Source organism: Argiope bruennichi, chromosome 1 (assembly GCF_947563725.1).
Source record: "Argiope bruennichi chromosome 1, qqArgBrue1.1, whole genome shotgun sequence".
Taxonomy (NCBI): domain Eukaryota; kingdom Metazoa; phylum Arthropoda; class Arachnida; order Araneae; family Araneidae; genus Argiope; species Argiope bruennichi.
This window is the reverse complement of record NC_079151.1, coordinates 73,454,571-73,473,711: the sequence shown is the minus strand read 5'-3', so window position 1 is coordinate 73,473,711 and position 19,141 is coordinate 73,454,571. Positions and strand designations below refer to the sequence as shown.

Below are 19,141 nucleotides of genomic sequence, written 5' to 3'. Positions count from 1 at the left end.
AAAAAACTTTAAAAATTTATTCAACTATTTAAATTTTTTTATTTATTTAAAACTTTGAGTGAGAGTAGAAAATAATTTTTTTACCGTCAAAGAACGGTATTTATTGTTATTATTATTATTTAGTTTTTGTAGTATAAGAATAGCGTCATATAAAACTGTTACTACATTTTTGATGTAAATATATTAGTGCTATACACACTAAGGATAATATGCTAGTATTTTGCTTTGCATTTTATTTTTGGCTATTGCTTAAAATAAACTGAAATTATATAAATATATCTGGTTTGTTATTTTGTCTGTATTACGGAGAAACTTAAATAAATAAAAAACGATTAAGTATTTATGAAAGCATATTCAAGTGTGAAGAACACTGGTAAGAGAAAAGTGAACATTTTTATTTTAAAATTGCCAACTTAAAATGAAATATACAATTTTAATGGTGATTAAATGGTAATCAGTTTGATGTGATGAATAATGATATTAAGTATAAGCTTAGGCTTTTATTAATTAAACTAATAATTTCTCAAATTTTTGATAAACACATCTTTATTATACTGAACTTATGGGAAATGTGAAATTAACAATACACATGGCACAGAAAACCTTATGTGAACATGACGAAAAAGAACCATAAATTAACTTAACGATTAAGTAGCAAAGTTAGAATAAATTGTGTGTTGTGGTTTCTGCCTTATGATTATTAAGACACTTGAAAGAAATTAGAAATGCAGCAAATTTTAGCTTTCAATACCAACCATGAGTATTGCACAATTTGTTAATTTTTTTCTTTCATCTAATTATTTGATTTCTGTTATTTACACTTTAATTGCACATTATCAGTTTTAAAAAAATGCTTTAAGTGAATAGAATTTTTTTTTTTTTTCAAATAATCACTCAAAAATTTTTCAATATTTTTTGACACCAAAATGTAATCATTTTTCAGAAATCAACTGCAGAAACTCTAATATAAATTATTCCATTCTTGTTTTGCGTTTCTTTATTTCTTCTGCTATCAGTTAAAGTCTAAAATAATAAGAACTCAAGAAAATTGCCTTGAATAAAGAATGATTTTTTGAATAGATTATTACATTTTTTATCTAAAGCTGCGCTAGCCGTTTTCTATACATTACTCTTAAGTTCAAGTTCATTTCCATCTTCTACATTGCTACTCTGTGCAGTTTCAGTCTCCATGCAAGGATCACCACTCAGAACCTTGTCTTCAGATTCATTGTGCATCTGTTCGTAATTTATTATAGGAAGTCTTGAAATCCAACTGCAGAAAAAAAAAATAATTTTTTACTTGTTTTAATGTGAAATGTAAACAAATGTGTGTTTTTAATGTGAACAAAAAATTATTGAGAAATTTATGAAAAGATATGAAAAATGAGGTGAAATCGAATTGCCTACAGATATAAATATACATTTGTGTATATAAATATAATAAAATTTATATACAAATAATCGATTATTTTTAATGAATTAATTACCAAAATTGAGGAGAATAGTATTTCATCTGCAATACTTTAATATTATCATGGCTTATATCATATTATAAAAAATGGAGAATGATTTAAGTATAGTGGTAATTTACACCAAATGATTTTATTTCTGTAAACAATAAATTTCTGATCTGTTGATTGTTGCCGTTCAAGTCTTTAGTAAACTCAATAAAAAGGAGTAAATTTTTTATAATTTTCATAATTAGGAATAAACCTCATACATTTCTTCCTAGTAATTTTATGTTTTTCAAGGTTATGAATGCAATCCATGTCTGATGGTGTCTGGGTAATTCTAAAATAAACATAGTATCAATAAGTGTAATCTCGGTTTATTATAAAAAAGAATACTTTGCTAGGACGACCATTTGAACTAAAGTTTAGAAATTAAAGGTGAGAATATTCGTATAAGAAAACTTTTTTCAAAATTTTTGTTAGCTAAAAATTAAACAAAATTTTGGCGTTTTTTAAAAAATTATAAAGTTTAATAATATTATCTATAGATATTTTGAGAGAATTTAACATTTAAATCAGAATGTGTGGTCTTCCCGAAATGCACACTCTCGAATAAAGGTCTTATAACCTCCTTCTACCCAAATAAAATTGTGGAATTTATTATCTGCTAATTTTCTGAAAGTATACACTACAATCTTAATACAAATATATTAAAAAACATGATGATTTATTCCTAGCTCGAACAAATCTATATTTTAATTGCAAGTTGTTAACTAAAAATATTCTAAAGAGCAGACGATATAATAAAACACGTTGACAATATTTTTTCCATACAATTATAAAACGATCAAACGATAAATTTTTATCGTAAATCATAATTCTCTGTAATTAATTGAAAGTAGAAAATAGCAAACGATAATTGTTTTCTTCAAATATTTTAATAAGCAGATGATAAATTCTTATTTTTCGTTGGTTGATATAATATTTTGATTTTTACTTTAAAATGTTAAAAGATTTTCAGCATTATTTTACATTTTAATATAAACTGTTGATATGGATGAAAGAGTGAAAATAACGCATCACGTGCTATCCAAAGTTAGATTTCTGAGAAATTTCGGAAGAGAATACGGTATTCCAACAAAAATACTTCAACGTTGACATTCAAGGTGATCTTTTAATTGTTTTGTTGGAATAATACTTTTAAATAAATAGTATAACTTTAAGAAATTTGTTTTCCATATCTATATATTTTTAAATTTGCAACCTTTTATTTTGTTAAAAGGCTAAACGTGAGGATCATTTTTACAAATATCATTTGTATTTAAATGAAATAAAATTGTAAGGAAATCCGGAACTTTCCTACTATTAAGAAAATTTCATTCACACTAAAATTAAAAATATTAATTAACATCTATTGCTGATAATTTCAACAGTCTAATAATTGTTTTTTTATTTTTAATTAAATCTTGCATTTAAGCTGATTTGTTTCTGAAAGTTTAGATGAATCTAGCCTTTGTATTTTTTAATTATTCGAAATCTATAATATAAAAAAGAAAATACATATTGTTTGTTTGTCACAAGAATTTCTCTCAACTGTTGAACAACAGCGATTTAAAATTTGTACATACCATTCTAGAATTTATTTATTGGTCATTAGTACTATTTAGAATTTCCAAAATTTAATTATTTCTTTAGATCATTTATTAAATAATCTATATCTATACTTATAATAAAGCTCAATGTGTGTGTGTGTGTGTGTTGGCGCTCTACAGGTCAGGTCATTTGACATACAGCTATCAAATTTGGTACATGTATACCTTGTCGGGAATGTGCACCTGGGGTCCCTTTTTTTGAAATTTTAATTATTAATTAAAAACTAACTTTCCCGCCAAAAAAATCTTCCATTTTCCCCACCGCCAAATGAGTAAGGCTTCAGTTATTTTTTTCTCCCAACAGTAATGAGGCTAGGGTTAACATTTTTCGGCGGATTATTTCAAACGATTCTGTTTATTTTATTAATGTTTTATGCATTTAAAATTAAACATTGTTAATTAATCCATGTTTCAGATTCATTCTGAAGTACTTTTGAATTAAAATAACACAGAATAAAGGAAATTAAAAATGTATAATCTGCATAGCGTTACCCCAACTGGAGTAGAAAAATTCACGCATTTGCGTTAACGTAACTGGCGAAGAAAATTCACGCATGCGCATTATGTTCTGACTGTTGACATGACAACCAACGGATGATTTAAATTATTTTTAGGTTAGTTGCATGCTTTTGTAAGTAAATTGTATTTATGTTAGTTATATATTTTTTTATTTGCTTATAGTTTTAAGTACATCGTTTTTTAAGTAGTTTTTTTAACCTGTTTTCAATGATTTAAATTATTTTTAGGTTAATTGCATGTTTTTGTAATTAAATTGTATTTATGTTAGTTATATACTTTTTTGTATATGCTTATAGTTTTAAGTACATCGTTTTTTAAGTAGTTTTTTAAACCTGTTTTCGACCGATTATTTTAAACGATTCATTTTATTTTCTTAGTGTTTGATGCATTTAAAATTAAACATAGTTAATGAATCTATCTGTTCATGATGAATCTGAGAAATTTTTGGTGACAAATTCTTGAGATATTACATAAATTAAGAAAGATATTCTTTAGTGCCCATAAAGTTTAAACACTCAGTGACTCTATTATCAGCAATCATAGTATTAAAAAAATGCTTTGTTTCAGTAAAAAAATATTATTATATTAATTGCAGATTAATCATTTACACTTTAATTTAAAGCATAATTTCTACGAGAGGTAATAGAAAATGAGAGAGATACATATCACGCTATGACTGAAGGCCTTTATAATATTATGAGTGAATTATATGACTATCAAAATTTGAAGTTTTAAAATATTTTGCTGAAGAATCTATTAAAGTTGGAATTGCATAAAATATTTAATGGTACGCCCGGAGTTTAACCCCCTGCTTGCGCAATTTTTAAAAATCGCCAACAACGGCCTTGCGAAATGTTCAATTACAGTGCATAATAAAGATTGCCAGATTTGGCGCGTTATCGCAACTTGGCGAAGAAGGGGGTTAAACACCGGTTCAACCTATTTAATTATTAAAATTTAAACTAGCATTAAGATTGGCGAACCGGCTGGTCGCCAAAGGCGGCTAATAAAAAATAAAATATACTTCATTGCTTTTGTTCAGTTCTTTTTACTTTCTCTCATACGAACTACAGAGGAAATATTATTATCGTCAAAAAATTCAAACTCGAGATTTTATTGAATCTCCACGTTTAAAAAAAATATATTTCAGGAAAATGTTTGTCTCAAAAACGTCCAGAGAGGAACTGATGAAATTTGGCATACAATATTTAAACCAAATCTGTAGATTTTTATCAATTTTTAAGCAAATTCCGTTAAGAAAAAATCTGACTGTCCTGCCATTCGAACATAAATCAACATGATAGCTACAAAACGAAGAGAGCTAGATAGAAAATTCGATACGCTGATTTAATATCTGTAATATAGACACCTACCAAATTTTAAGCCAAATCCAACAAAAGATAGTCCCTCTGTCAGTCTGCACTTTCAGAAATACGTAAACGCGATCATTCGAATCAAAGGTCTGCATAAAATTTGGACATCTTAATTGTTTTCAGAAGTACATGTATTAATTAAAAGAAAATATATTATTTGCCACATTTAAATCTTTTTGAAAGTAAAACTGAATTTTTTGATGGATTAGATAAATTTTTATTGAATAATTCTTTGGCATAAATTATAAAAAAAAAATATTGTGTGATACACATAAGATTACAACACTGAAGGATTCGATTTTCTATAGCCATATTTATAAAAAAAATATGTTTAATTTTTAGAAAATAAGTTTTCTTACTCCGTATTGAAGTTTAGTGAAGTACAGTGAACAAAATATCGCAAAGCTTCTATAATAATATGAGGTTGTATGTGACTATCGAAATTTGAAGTTAAAAATATTTTGCTCAAGAAGCTATTAAGAGACCAGGGTACATAAATGTTTAATTGACAATTTTAGAGCTTATTATTCATGGCGAACCAGCTGATCACCAAAAGAGGCTAATTTAGTAATATGTCAAAGCAGCAATTCAATATTTCTATACTGATTATTATTTTTATACGATGTTTTGTTTAACTTTCCAAATTTTTAAATGTAATTAGGGTGTGAGGTCATTTAAAGTCACTGGGTCTCATTTTTACTGAAGGAGGAGAAGTAACAACATAAACAATGTGCTTTCTTCTCTAGTTAGGCTCACAAATAGTAAAAATGAAAAGAGACGGTACTTAGAGTCTAGGTAACAAAACCCATGATATTCTTATAGACATTTTTCAGAATCAGTCGATAGGTTGTATGTTGAAATGTCCAGCAATGTCAATAACTGAAAATGTTTTATTCTACACCGAAACAAGAATCTACAGTAGCAAAACATAGACAAAACGCACAAAACAGTACTTGGAATAAACAGCAAAACACAAACAGCATATCTCTAATCAATAAGCATCACAGTACAAAGCACTCAGGATACAATTGCAGGGAAGATATTTCTCACGATTACTTACGCCTCTCGACTCGTTTGTTACTCTCACTGACTGGAATGACTTGCCTCTTTTATAGTTCTCAAGACAAGGTATATAAGCTTCTAGAAGTATTATTATAGCTTGAGTCCTAACAGAGCTGTCGCCAATATTATTGTAATTCTGGAATTTTTAATCTTGTCATAAAATTCGTGGCAAATAGTCGCCAATTCGAGAAGTTATTGACTCGAAATCCCTTCTACATCCATCAGAATGAGCTTTTATAAGTTTTCAAGACAAGATATATAAGCTTCTAGAAGTATCACTACAACTCGAGTCCTAATAGAACTATCGCCAAGATTCTTGTAATTTCTGGAATTTTTAATCTTGCCATCAAATTCGTGGCAAATGGTCGCCAAGTTGAGAAGTTATTGACTGACATCCAGAATTATATATAAAATTATCTTCTTTACCATTAGGTTTACTGCACTGGGAAGCTATTCATATGATGGAAGCTCTATTGTTAACATAATAATGATGGAAAAGGTAAAATGGAATCTAAGTATTGTTAGACATGTATTAAATGGTTAAAAGAGAAAGGGGAGGAGGAGGCTCGATTATAGATTGAGAGGTTAGTCAACATAAGTGGGAAATTAATGAAAGTATCTTGCATCGAAAAACTATTTTATTATTTTTTAGGTATTTAGGCTTGAGAATATTTTTATTACGAGTAACGTAGAAAAATTATCAAATAATTAATTTGTATGTTATAAAGGGGAGTTATTAACAAATGAACATACCTAAATATAACAAGAGGAAGGATGAGAATGCCTCCCAATCCTAAATAAACCAATCCTGGATAGAAATCTATTGTTGCTGTAAAGATCTGTGTAGCAACAACTGTACTAAGGATCGGCAGTATCGATTCCGCTGTAGTGACGAAAGAGAAGACCTTTCCTGCAAAATGAAACATTTAAAAAAGAAATATATTCTTTTTAGTCATAGTCAGCACGCATTGCAGAAAATAAATACAGTGAAAGCAAAATAAGTATTAATACTTTGTTTGCTTTATGTACTCATAATTAAAGGCCATAACGTATTATAATTTATTAAGGCTCATATAATTAGTGAATTGGATTCCTTACAATTTATTGAGATTCATTCTTCATTTGATTGTTGATAATTTTTCTTTTTAATTTTGTCAACATTTAAATGAAACAATGATTTTAATGATATAGAACAACAACAACAACAAAAAACCAGACTTTTAAGAAAAACAGAAAGCAGTAAATATCTATTTTTTTTAATAGAATAGTGTATTTGAATATATATAATTTTTTCGTGAAAAATTTAAATCATCAATCGAAAATAGAGAAAAAACGAATCTTTAAATACATTGATAGATGCATGTCACATATTCTTAAGAATTTCATATTAGTTTATGGTGAAATGTTTATAAAGTTAAAATATTTTAATATGGCATTCAGCTAGTTTCTGAATGGAGCAAATTAATTTTTGTCTCTTCTTCGTTTCGCGCTCTGACAATTATCTAGATAATTTAGAAATTACTTTTGAACCCTGAAATAGTTTCTACTTTTTGGACTTCGTTAACAATGATAACTACAGAATGTCTATTTTAGAAATGAATACTTTTTTTTCTTTATCTTTTCACTCAATTTTGAATGTGATTTTTTTGTATTCATTTGAGGAACATAATTTGAATTCACTTACAGTTATTTGAATTAATATGTCAGATAAATATTTCAATAAATCGTTATATCAAATTTAAAGTTCCTATTTATAAGATCGGTTTTGAAACGATGCACTATAAAATTTTATAACTTATAATGATGAAACACACCAATTAATTTATATATAAATTGGCCAGATGGGTTTATAATTAAATGGAGAAATAATTTAAGGATCCGGTAAATTCCAATATACCTATATCGTCTTTCGAAGTAACTTTGGATATTCTGGAGCGGCCAGCAAGTGTAGCAAGTCCTGACAACAAACCAAACAAATTCGCTAAAATTGAAAAAGAAGACATTTAATTAGTTCCACATGTATAAAAACAGTTGGAATTTTTTTTTCTATTGTTCAAATAAAGGAGTTGGTAATTAATTTTTGCTTAAAGTAAATATGCGACAAATATTTTTTTTTAAAGATTGTTCGAATGATAAATATAATTGTTTTCCTCTTATCAAACAAAGTCTTTGTATGTTGCTTTAACACTCTTCACCCGGAAATTGATAAGAATTTTTATCAGATAACAATGAATTCTATTTTCAGATTAAACATAATATGACTCTAGTGTATCATACACAAAGATAATAAATGGCATGCAGAAATAATTTTGAAAATAAAACCCTTCTGGGTTTTATACAAATTGTAGGAACATGAGAAGTTTGAAAAGAATTTATGAAACATGCAAGATATTTTAAAAGATAAGAATATTAAATACTAAATCTTTTTCGACAACTAAAAGTTATATAAATTTTTTTTAATAGAAGGTGTTAACTATTTTATAATTTCATTGCACTAGTGTATTAGTGTATTTTGAATTAAGTCACATCAAGGAAGTCTGAGCTTTGGTAAAAAATATACAGTTTAGCGACAATTTGTGCAATTTCAGATGAAAGTATCAAAAACAGATTTTATTTCTAATAAACATTTTATTCAGTATGGGTTGAACTCAAAAATATAACTGTTTTGAATGTGTGCACCTGGACATGAGATTCAAGTAACTGCTAACAATTAGGGTGTGTCTAAATTCACGCAAGTTATGAATAATTATTAAGAAAAACTAACTGATCATCTTTTCCTGCAGTTAGAAATCATTCACATGGTGTTTCGATATGCAAGAATATTTAATCTTAACTATAAGTAATATAGGATTGCGAAATGAGATATGTTATCATACATATGTTAGTATAGTACTAACAAAATTATGCCAAAATGCATTTATAAAATCTATACTTATAATAAAGCTCAATGTGTGTGTGTGTTGGCGCTCTACAGGCCAGACCGTTCGACCAACAGCTACGAAATTTGGCACGTGTATACCTTGGAGGTCGGAAATGTGCACCTCGGGATTATTTTTTCGAATTTTTAATTAAAATTTTATTTATTTAAAAAATAAGCGAAATTTTAGCGTGTTTCTGCTATAACTTCCGCAAATATTACCGCACAAAAAAGATTTTTACATCAAGTTAAAGATCAAAAATTTATCTTTTAAATGATACCAATGTTTTAACCTTAAAATTAAATTTCTATTTTTAATTAATTTTTAAATAAATAATTTAACTATATTTTTCAACAATTTTTTTCGTACAAAATAAAAATAAAATTTAAGCTGCACGAGCACGTTTCGCATTCATGGGGAAAAAATTAGCTTTTTTCAAAGTGTTGCCATCACATCGATTAAAGCTCCATTTAAAAATAAATTAAATCTTTTTGGAAATGAAATCTGCAAAAATATGATTTTCGTCACGTGTCTGTAGGAAATGAAACAAATATGAAATATTATTTTTTTCTAAAAAATAATTTCAAGAAAAATTATTTTATGATCTTTTACACTATCTGTATTATTAATCCAATAAATCAGTTTTATTTTAAGGCAAGTTTTGTTTAATATGAACAGGATATCCATTCAAATCAGGGCCACACTGCTAATTTGTAAACCTTTAGTAATAGACACAGATCTGCTAAAATGGTCTAAATGGAAAATGATTATATTTTATGTAACTTGATCCAATAAATACTGTAATATATAACGAATTTTTGATTTTACATAAAGCTTCTGCTGTGGAAATCACGTTTAACAAAATGTTCTTGAAACACTAATATTTTAAAAAAAGAATTAATTTCCAATGAACAAAATCAATCACTTAAACTGACTGATTTATAAAAATTTGAATATCACTATTAAAAAAAAAGTATAATTTTAGATTTTCCATCGATCGTTTTAAAGAAAATACGCCAATCAGCGCGCAGGTTTCTCAAGATTAATTGGCCTAAGATTATGAAAATGTTGAGTTTTTCTAAATTTTTAACATTCAAAACTTCATAAATCAGTCTTAGTTAATCGTGGAAAATAGAAACATTCATTCATTTATTTAAAATTTGGTGTGTCCAGAATATTTCTCAGAATATGATACCTTACTGCATAAAATTTAGACTTCATAATTTTTGAAATATATTTATAGGCCGGAACAAAATATTATTATTGATTTCATTTCAATCCTTTTGAAAGCAAAACTAAAAACTGAATTTTATGCTGAATCTGAGAAATTTTTGTTGAATTATTCTTTGAGATATTACGCAAATTATGAAAAATATTTTGTAGTTCACATAAGACTTAAATACCGAACGATTCTGTTTGCAGTACTCATATTCAATAATAATAATAATAAATAAATAACAACAAAAATGATAAATAAAATAAAACGCTTGGTTTCATTAAAAAAATATCTTTACATTAATTGCAATTTCAGCATTTCCACTTTAAATTAAAGTTGAAGTTTTACCGGAAATGACAACAAATTAGCAAAATATATATAGTAAATTGAACGATACGATCTAAACAACAGTATAAGTTTGGTATGACTATCAAAATTTGAAGATTAAAAATGTTTTGTTTGAGAAGCTATTAAGAGACCAGTCACTTAAAATATTTAATTGAAAATTGTAGCGAGCGGTAATACTGGTGAACCGGCTGGTCGCCAAAGGCAGCTAGTATAAGAATAAAATACATAAACATTGCTGCCCAATATATAAACTTCGCTAATCGCAACAATCAATTAACGTCATTTGTTAGAAAAATACGAGTGTCTCGAATTAAAAATATAAAGCATATTTAGCCATAAACCATGGGATTTTGATTTGACAAATTATTTATTTCAATGAGATATTTATAAAAACTAATATCATTTCTTATTTTAATTTCTGTATGAATATTAATAGCAAAGAGGATATTTTATTGCTTTGTTTATTTTTAATACAATATTAATACTATTAAATAAAGACATAACAGCTTCATTAAAGAAAATAACTGTATGTTTTACCACTATGTGAGGCAAAATGACGATAGTAAGAAACAAATTATTTAATCACTTTAATTTAATATTTAAGGGCAGAGTAAGTAGTTTCTCCCTCCAAAATTTTTATCTCAATGTTAATGTAACAAAAGAAGAAAAGATAATAATTCTCAATCATACTGCAGGGTTTTTTTTCCAATTTTTTTGTATTAAAAATTATAGATGTAAGAATAATGCAAGTAAATTTTTCAATTTTTTTTATTTATTTGCTTATTATGAACAGTTAAATATTAAAACATTATTCTGAAGCTTCTATAAGAAATTGAATCAAAATATTTTATACTATTTGACATTTATGATACCGAAATTCTTTTCTTAATAATGATTGATTTTGAGTTTCAGTAAATTCAAAATTGCTGATTGGTAACTAATTTTGATTTACAAGTTACTGTACTTGCAAATCAAAATTCAGTTACCAATTTACATTTTAAATTCTCTTTACATTCTTTAAATTTAGTTATCAATTTGTATTCTTTTTAGCATTGTTATTAAGTAACACTATTCACTAGGCAATAATATAACTCCAATAAATGCCCATTTTGTGATAAATAAGGAAAGGATAACTTACCCAAAAGATAAAATTCTTCCTTATGCGCGAGACCCATTGCAACATTTTTTATTAGAAGTGAAGAACTTCCAACAATACCCAAAATCGGATCTTCTGTTTTGTACCTCCTGAATATTGGCACAGAAATCATCACACCTGCTGTACCAATCACAGAAAAGATGGATGATATAGTTGAAAATTTTGTGTTACCCCAATCGTACAAATGATGACAGTATATGAAATTGATGTTTCCTGTTGCTGGAAATAAGGATGCAAGAAAGTATATAAAATAGTAATAAAGTGAAATTTATCTGAATAATAATAACAAAAATACGAAATTTATACATCAAATATTACACATAACGCAATGTTTATCCTTAAATCTATTTTTACATTTGTTTCAAAAAATTAATTTTTAGTTAAGATCTCAGATTTATCTTTTATCTTAAAAACAAGATAATTGTTTATCTTTAATAAAGGATTAAATACTATTTTAATAATTTATTTGTTATAACTAATTAATTAGCTTTATAATTAACTAAATAATGCATAATGTAGGAAGAATTCTTTCTAATCACCAGAACTGTAATGCGAGCCAAACAGGATAACCGAACTCAGTCTTTGGCGACTTGGCGAACATTGACTGGCAACCCCTCACAAAGGAAAAAGAACTTTTAAAGATTACTTCAGTCGTGTGTGATTCCCTTGAGAGCACGCGGTAATCTAATGTTTACTTTCTGGTTGTAATTGTTTTATAGTATTGGTTAATTAAAATATATTTCAAATTACTTGACTAGTTCCTATAATAGTTAATAAAATTTAAGGAGGAATTTTAATTTAGGAATATTAGGAAGATGCATGTACGAAACAGCGATTGAATTTCATTAAATCTCATCTTTTTAAAAGTGTCCTGCCAACACTTTTTAAACAATTATATACAAGTGCCAAAACCACTAACTTCATTGTAAAAAATTCAATTAAAATACATTCATCAAAATTTAATACTTCTACCAATCCACTGGTCGTGAAAATACATTTTTTTCTATTTTTTAATTCGTTTCTTTGTCTTTTTTTTTGCAATTATGAATGCTTTTATTTTGCCAAAAATCAGAAAAGTTCTATATTTTTATAATTGCTAGTTGGTATAGATAAACTAATGTCATTAATACGATGGCAAACTAACTTTTTGACGGTTAGTAAATGTAGAATTTCTGGTAATTCATAAGAATAACAAGTCAATGATTGCTCGCTTGAAAGAAGCAGGCTACAGGTTATTTCAAATTTTATCTTAACACAAAACTTGAATCTTTTGAAAACCAGAATAATAATTAATCTTTCAGTACTGAGTAATGCTTGATGTGACCATATGTTGACATTTTCTGGTCAGAAATATTTAATGTACAAACTCGATTAAACATTTCTCAGGAAAATGACCATCAAAAGTTTTTTTAAAAAATCTTTAAAAATATTTTTCTAAACATTGAGCTTGTTTTTGTTATAGTCATTTTTAAATTGATATAAAGGCAAAGAAAGTCTCTTGAAATAAAACTTTGAAACTATATTAACTGTTTTGTTAAATAAATTTTTAAAATTTACACAAATACATTATTCGCAGTTTTCCCATAAATTTTCTGAAGTCGTAAGTTTGTTGAGAAAAAAATAATAAAAATTCAAATGTTATAAGATGGAAATAAATTTTTAGTGAGTATAGCATTCACTGAGAAAGTTACCCCACTTAAAGTTATCCTCTCAAACTGTTTAAGTGTTATAATATGAGAGAGGTATTTAAAGTTTAAAATAAACGTCCATAACTTCTTAAGCAAAGCATAACGGCTTTGGTTAAGGAATTATAGACGTGATGTAATATGTTTATACAGGGAAAAAAAGCAAGAACAAAAATCATACTCACATGCATAACTTAATACTGCTAAACTCATAGCTAAAATCAAAAGCAAGATCTGAAGCCTTCCTTTATTGGGTCTTGGTTTTATAGTTGCTCTGATGCTTTCCAGCACGGGTTGAACAGACCATAAATTCCGGAGTTTTACAATCCAACTATCTTTGTTATCTAAACCTTTCGTTTCCTGCAGGACACATATGACGAATACTAATGAAAAAATATGACAACAGGTGGACACTAAAAAGACAGGGATATAGCCGAACCACTGGAACAACCATCCACCAGCTAATTGTCCGAGGGGCATGGCCAGACCAAAAGCAAACTCTAGGAAAGCATATTTAATAGTTCTTTTGCCAAATGTGGTGGTATCTGAGGCAAAACTGTACAAAACCGTCATGACAGTGACCATTCCGCCTGAAATTCCTGCAAATGTTGATGGAATGAAAAGGAATTCCGCTCTACTGTAGAAAACAGCAGCCAAAAGTGTTGAACCCAATCCATTGATAGTTGTCCCTATCAAAGCCATTATGAGAGGAATTTTCCTACTGTATCTGTCACTCCATGCTCCTATGAAGCAAGCTAAGATACTGGATGGAATCATCTGTACTAAAGAGATACCGACGCTATAATTGCTTGCCTGTTTCTCTACTTTAGTTTTCGTTTTCAAATTGTCTTTCAGATTAGAGCAAACATCTTCGCTCTCACCTAGATGAACAAGACACACTTTTTCCATGATGAGACTTGTAAGAGTAACCATTATCATCATATTAGCGAACATGTACAGGAACATAACTAATTCTATTTTCATTTGTTTTATTTCGGATAGAATTGAACAGGCATTGTCAGAAACGTAAATATAGACTCTCATCATTTTTGGTACAGGATTTTCTTTCTGATTGGAAAATTCTGTTTGTGTCTTTTCCTCACCACTCGAACGAGTCTTTTCGGATTCGTTCTTAGAAGACATTTTCTTATGTTAAAAGGATTTTTTCTTGTTATTTTAGTTAAGTTCCTCAAAATTTATCTATATTCAGCTCATTATAAGAAGAGCATCCTGATAAATGACCTAAAGGAAAAAGAAACAACATATCAATTTTAGAACTCATTCTTAAATTAATTTTTATTTAAATATCCCAAATTCGGAATGTTTAAAGTTTTGCAATCAAGATGAATGCAAGTATTTGAGGAAAAGAATAACTTATAAGGCTTTATACAATCAACATGAGAACACATGTGATATTAAGATAGTGAATTTTGCAATGTTTGCTGTTTTTTTCAATGTTCCGTGAATATGTTTATGTAGATTAAAGCAAGTAATTAGTGTTCCTTGTCAGATCACTTTCCTGTTGCCAATAATTTTCTGCTTTTGAAAATATGCCTTAAAGTTGTTTTCGTGAAATCTCTTAAGGATTCGTAGCGACTTTTCTTATACTGCAATAGTAGATGAAACAGTGAATACAAAAAGAGGTGATTTCAGCCGTGTAAATTAGAGAAAGTTACGTAGTGCTATATTTGATAAATATGAAGCCCATAGAACCATATTTATTACATTTTTAGGTCAAGAATAATAATGACTCTGTAAGAACTGGCATTAGCGTGATGCAAAACGTATGAATTATCCCTCTCAATTTAGACATTGTAGCTCATTAATTAATGCCTCTGATTGTTAAATAACAACTAATAAATATCAAACCTCAGATCTGATTGATATGTTTAAAATTAGGCGAAGACAAAAGGTTATTCATCTGCAATGGATTTCCCGCCCTCTTTAAGCAATTTAACAGCTCAAATACTCTTGTTTTTGAAAAACAATTGCTTTTTAAGGTTGTTTTCAAAAATTCAAATAGTTTTGTAGCAGACACTGCTACAGCACTAAATATTTAAAAAAAAAAAAAAAAGGACGAAATTTTTTATTGGAGTTTCATTTTTTCAGATTCGTAAATTTATTTAATAAGTAAAATTTCAATGCTTCTTCATAAATAAGTTTAAAAAAATTTATCATATAAAATTTCAAACAGTTTCTGAACTTTCCAAGCACTCATATCAGCACATTTTTATGTATTAAATATAAGTATTTGATTTCAGAATCAAGATTTCATCTTATTGTTTGATATGAACAATAAATAAAGAAATTGCTCTATATTTTATGTGCTATACTATTATGATAATTTATATATAATTTTTTCATTAATTGCTAGATTCACACATAGAATAAAAAAAATATTTTTATATATGATAGACATTTTTTTTATTCATTTTTGCAACTTTCAGAAGTTTGATGAACCATGATAAAATTTCTACTCCAAAATATTAAATACGAGCAGCAGAGGATTTGTTTACTTGAAGGAAGAGGCTATTGTTGTATCATGTTGTCGCATTGATTAAACTATTACTAAGTCAAATGACCTTGATGCCGCTCTCAAACAATAGAAATTTCCTTCAGAATTTAGTAACATCAGAAAATTCAAATCCTTTTTCCAAAACAAAAAGAAATAGCTACTGTTTTTGTTTAATGTGGCGTTATGATTCTCAGCAACTAGTGAAAAAATAGTAGGAAGGTTCCCAGCACTTATAAAAGCGCTTTTCGAGTTACGTAACTGAACTCGAAACTGAACAAAAATAACCTCAGTTTGTTAAGCCAGGCATACACGTTTACCCCGGAGTCGTTCTCGTTCAACAAAAATCGATGAAAAGCCTCTGAAGTGAGGTTCTAGAAATTGCTGATCTTTTGGATTTTGATTAGATTTTCCCGGAAGTGTGTTTAGTTGTTAATGCGGTTGTGACTGAGGCAGATAAAATCAGAAATATCAAATTGTAAGTAATGGTTTTTATTTCTTTCAGTGTAATTGCCGGTTTTTTAAACTTGATGGCATCATTCCAAAGAAACGTTTTTTATTCTGACTTTCGCAGGTAACTTATATATTACCGATTCCCTTCACTTTCGAGTTTTAAGAATTATATATATTTAATTTATTTTGAGATTATATATATACAAAAGGAATTAAAAAGCAGCAGTTCAAAATAAATGTATCAATGTTTGGCCATAAATTTCTATTTCAACTGATAATGAAAATGAATATGAATATCTATGTATTGAAGTTTTACAGGTCAGATCATTGACCTGCAGTTACCAAATTTAGCCCGTATATATTTTGGAGGATGAGAATGTGTACCTCTACGCGTTTTTTTTGAAATTTTAATTAGAATTTAAATTGATTAAAAATAATGCGAAGTTTTCACGTTTCGTTGCGACAACTTCAGAAAATAATATTGTTCATATATAAATTTCATATCGTTTCAAAACGTTTTTTTTAAACTATCTTTTTAGCGATACAAATTTAATAGTTATGCAAATATTTTCGCAATTTTTTTATAAAAATATTCTTTGTCTAATTTTTGACAATAGATCATACTGCTGCGATGAGATTCAAGCCGTTCATAAAATATTTAATCACGTGATTTTCTTTCATTTCTGAAAGCAAAGGAAGAATGATTCTATTTAATATTTACGTAGTTGACAAAACGAATAAAAAAAATGCCTTGAAAATTACGACCAATGATGAGCCGGTTATTACGTTTTTAAACTCTGTGAATGTCATGGAATTAGTATTCATTAAGATTGTTCATGTGCACGAAAAACAGAATATAATCGAGACAATTAAAATAACTAGTCTTTAATATGTGATAATTTGGCGGAATCATAGGCATGAAATTATACCTAAACGATTTACTGAAAATTAAATATAACAAATATTCACTGCAAACCAGCCGGTCGCCAGAAGCGTCTAATTACTATTAAAAAGGAATTTGTGTCTGTTGATGCTCAACAAAAAAGTCCATTGGAGCAGAGTTGCCGATTTTATAATACAAAAATTCTTTTGAATGGTCGAAAAGTACCTTACATTGCTATTTTTTCGAAATTTTAATTGAATTTTGATTAATTAAAAAAATTGTTAGATTTAGTATGTTTTCTACGATAAATTCCAAAATTAACCTAACACAACAATGATTTTTATACCACGTTAAAATGAAATATATTTATTTATATATATATATCTGCAATAATATTAAATTGCGACAACTTCAGTAAATTCCAAAATTATTTTTTTATCAAAATTATTAACAAAAGAAATTTAACTGTTGCAATGAAATAATTTCGTTGTTTCATTAATTCGTTTAAATGATATTTTTCCATTTTTAAAGTTATCGTTAACGAAGTTTGCTGCTTTCTGTTATATCTGAAACTCCAAAAAATAATTTTATTTTCGTATAGTTGAATGCTTTCCGATTTTTAAGTCTATTTTCAGCTCAAGTTATTTGAAAGTAGATATTTTTATTTCAGTTCATACGTTTTTTTTTAATTATTTATTTGATAAAATTAATTTTCAAGATTCTTTTCCGTCTAGCTTCATATCGATGCTTTCGCGGGTTGCAGGACTAATCGCCCTTGCCTGTTTTTCATTTATTTTTTTGTCTGATTTGTAAGCTTTTATTGCTTTTTTCCCATTCACTTTGACAATCGGAAAAAAAAAGAAAAAGTGAATCGAAATTTTAAAAAAATTACTAAGGGAACTTAAAAAACACTATTAAAAAAAGTCGATTCTCCAGAATTTCATAATATTAAATTTTGTAAAAATGTGAAAAATTCCACTTCTTTTTTTGATTATATTCTTTGACACAGTATTAAAACAAAATTAAAAATATGCAGTCAGTTGTCTTTTGACATATTTTAAAATGCTTTTATTTAACATTTCCGAAGGAAAATATTTCGCTCATATTGTGAAAATAAGCAAAACTTGTCACGTCTGAAACAAGAATTAAAAATTTTCTCTAACTGAAAGAAGAATGTTAAAAAGATTATGACATAATAACTGGACGTCCAGAAAAAAATCTAAAATATGTAAACAGGTGGAAATACAGGTATCTCCTTTGAGACAAATATTCTGATAAATAAAAGCGAAAATGATTCTCTGATTAAAAACCAAGATGACAGTTTTAATCAAGGCTTAAACGACAATAAAACATCTGATTGAAAGATTTGAATAATATTGGAATTGATAGGAATTTCAATTTTTTATCTCTAATAATAACAAAAAGGAATACCCACGCGCGTTTGGTCTATGTGTCTTTCTCTATTATTCAGTCCAGACGTTTGGGCATATATATGACCAAATTTGGTACGAATATAAATATTTTGAAATGTTGAAATGTGATCTTTGAAGAAAATTTAGAATTTTAATTAATTAAAAGTAATGCAAAATTTTGGTGTTTTTTTAGATCACTTACAAGAATATATTTTACATAAATATATTTTGCAAAAAATGTTTATTTTTACGGCACTTAAGAATTAAAAAAAAAAACTTTATAAATTTAATTGTCATGAAATATTTTCTTTAATTCCAAAATATTAAAAAAATCTTTAAATGTGATTTGAAATATTACTTCTTATTGTTGGAATGAAAGTCGCACCATCAGATTTCATTGTTTCATTAACTTTTATATTTTTCTTTTGTTAAAAAAGGTAAAAATATTTTTAAAAAAATGAAAATTTTTGCATATGGACTTCAAAGTAGAAAATCTTTTTT

At 27.4% G+C, this 19,141-nt stretch overlaps 1 protein-coding gene across 2 annotated transcripts in view; it reads right to left on the bottom strand.

Moving 5' to 3' along the window:
• Positions 1-467: 467 nt before the first annotated feature.
• The window catches only part of LOC129968585 (solute carrier family 46 member 3-like), a 33,893-nt gene continuing 15,219 nt past the window's right edge, over positions 468-19,141 (bottom strand). The window contains exons 2-6 of one of the 2 annotated variants that reach the window (XM_056082637.1): positions 13,566-14,622; positions 11,678-11,914; positions 7,955-8,038; positions 6,811-6,967; positions 468-1,273 (exon numbers count right to left, since the gene is read on the bottom strand). In XM_056082637.1, coding sequence (XP_055938612.1) covers positions 1,120-1,273; positions 6,811-6,967; positions 7,955-8,038; positions 11,678-11,914; positions 13,566-14,523 — 1,590 coding nt within the window. In that variant the 5' untranslated portion in view covers positions 14,524-14,622 and the 3' untranslated portion in view covers positions 468-1,119. The remainder of the gene's footprint in view (positions 1,274-6,810; positions 6,968-7,954; positions 8,039-11,677; positions 11,915-13,565; positions 14,623-19,141) is intronic. The other variant, XM_056082626.1, reaches the window with a different exon arrangement.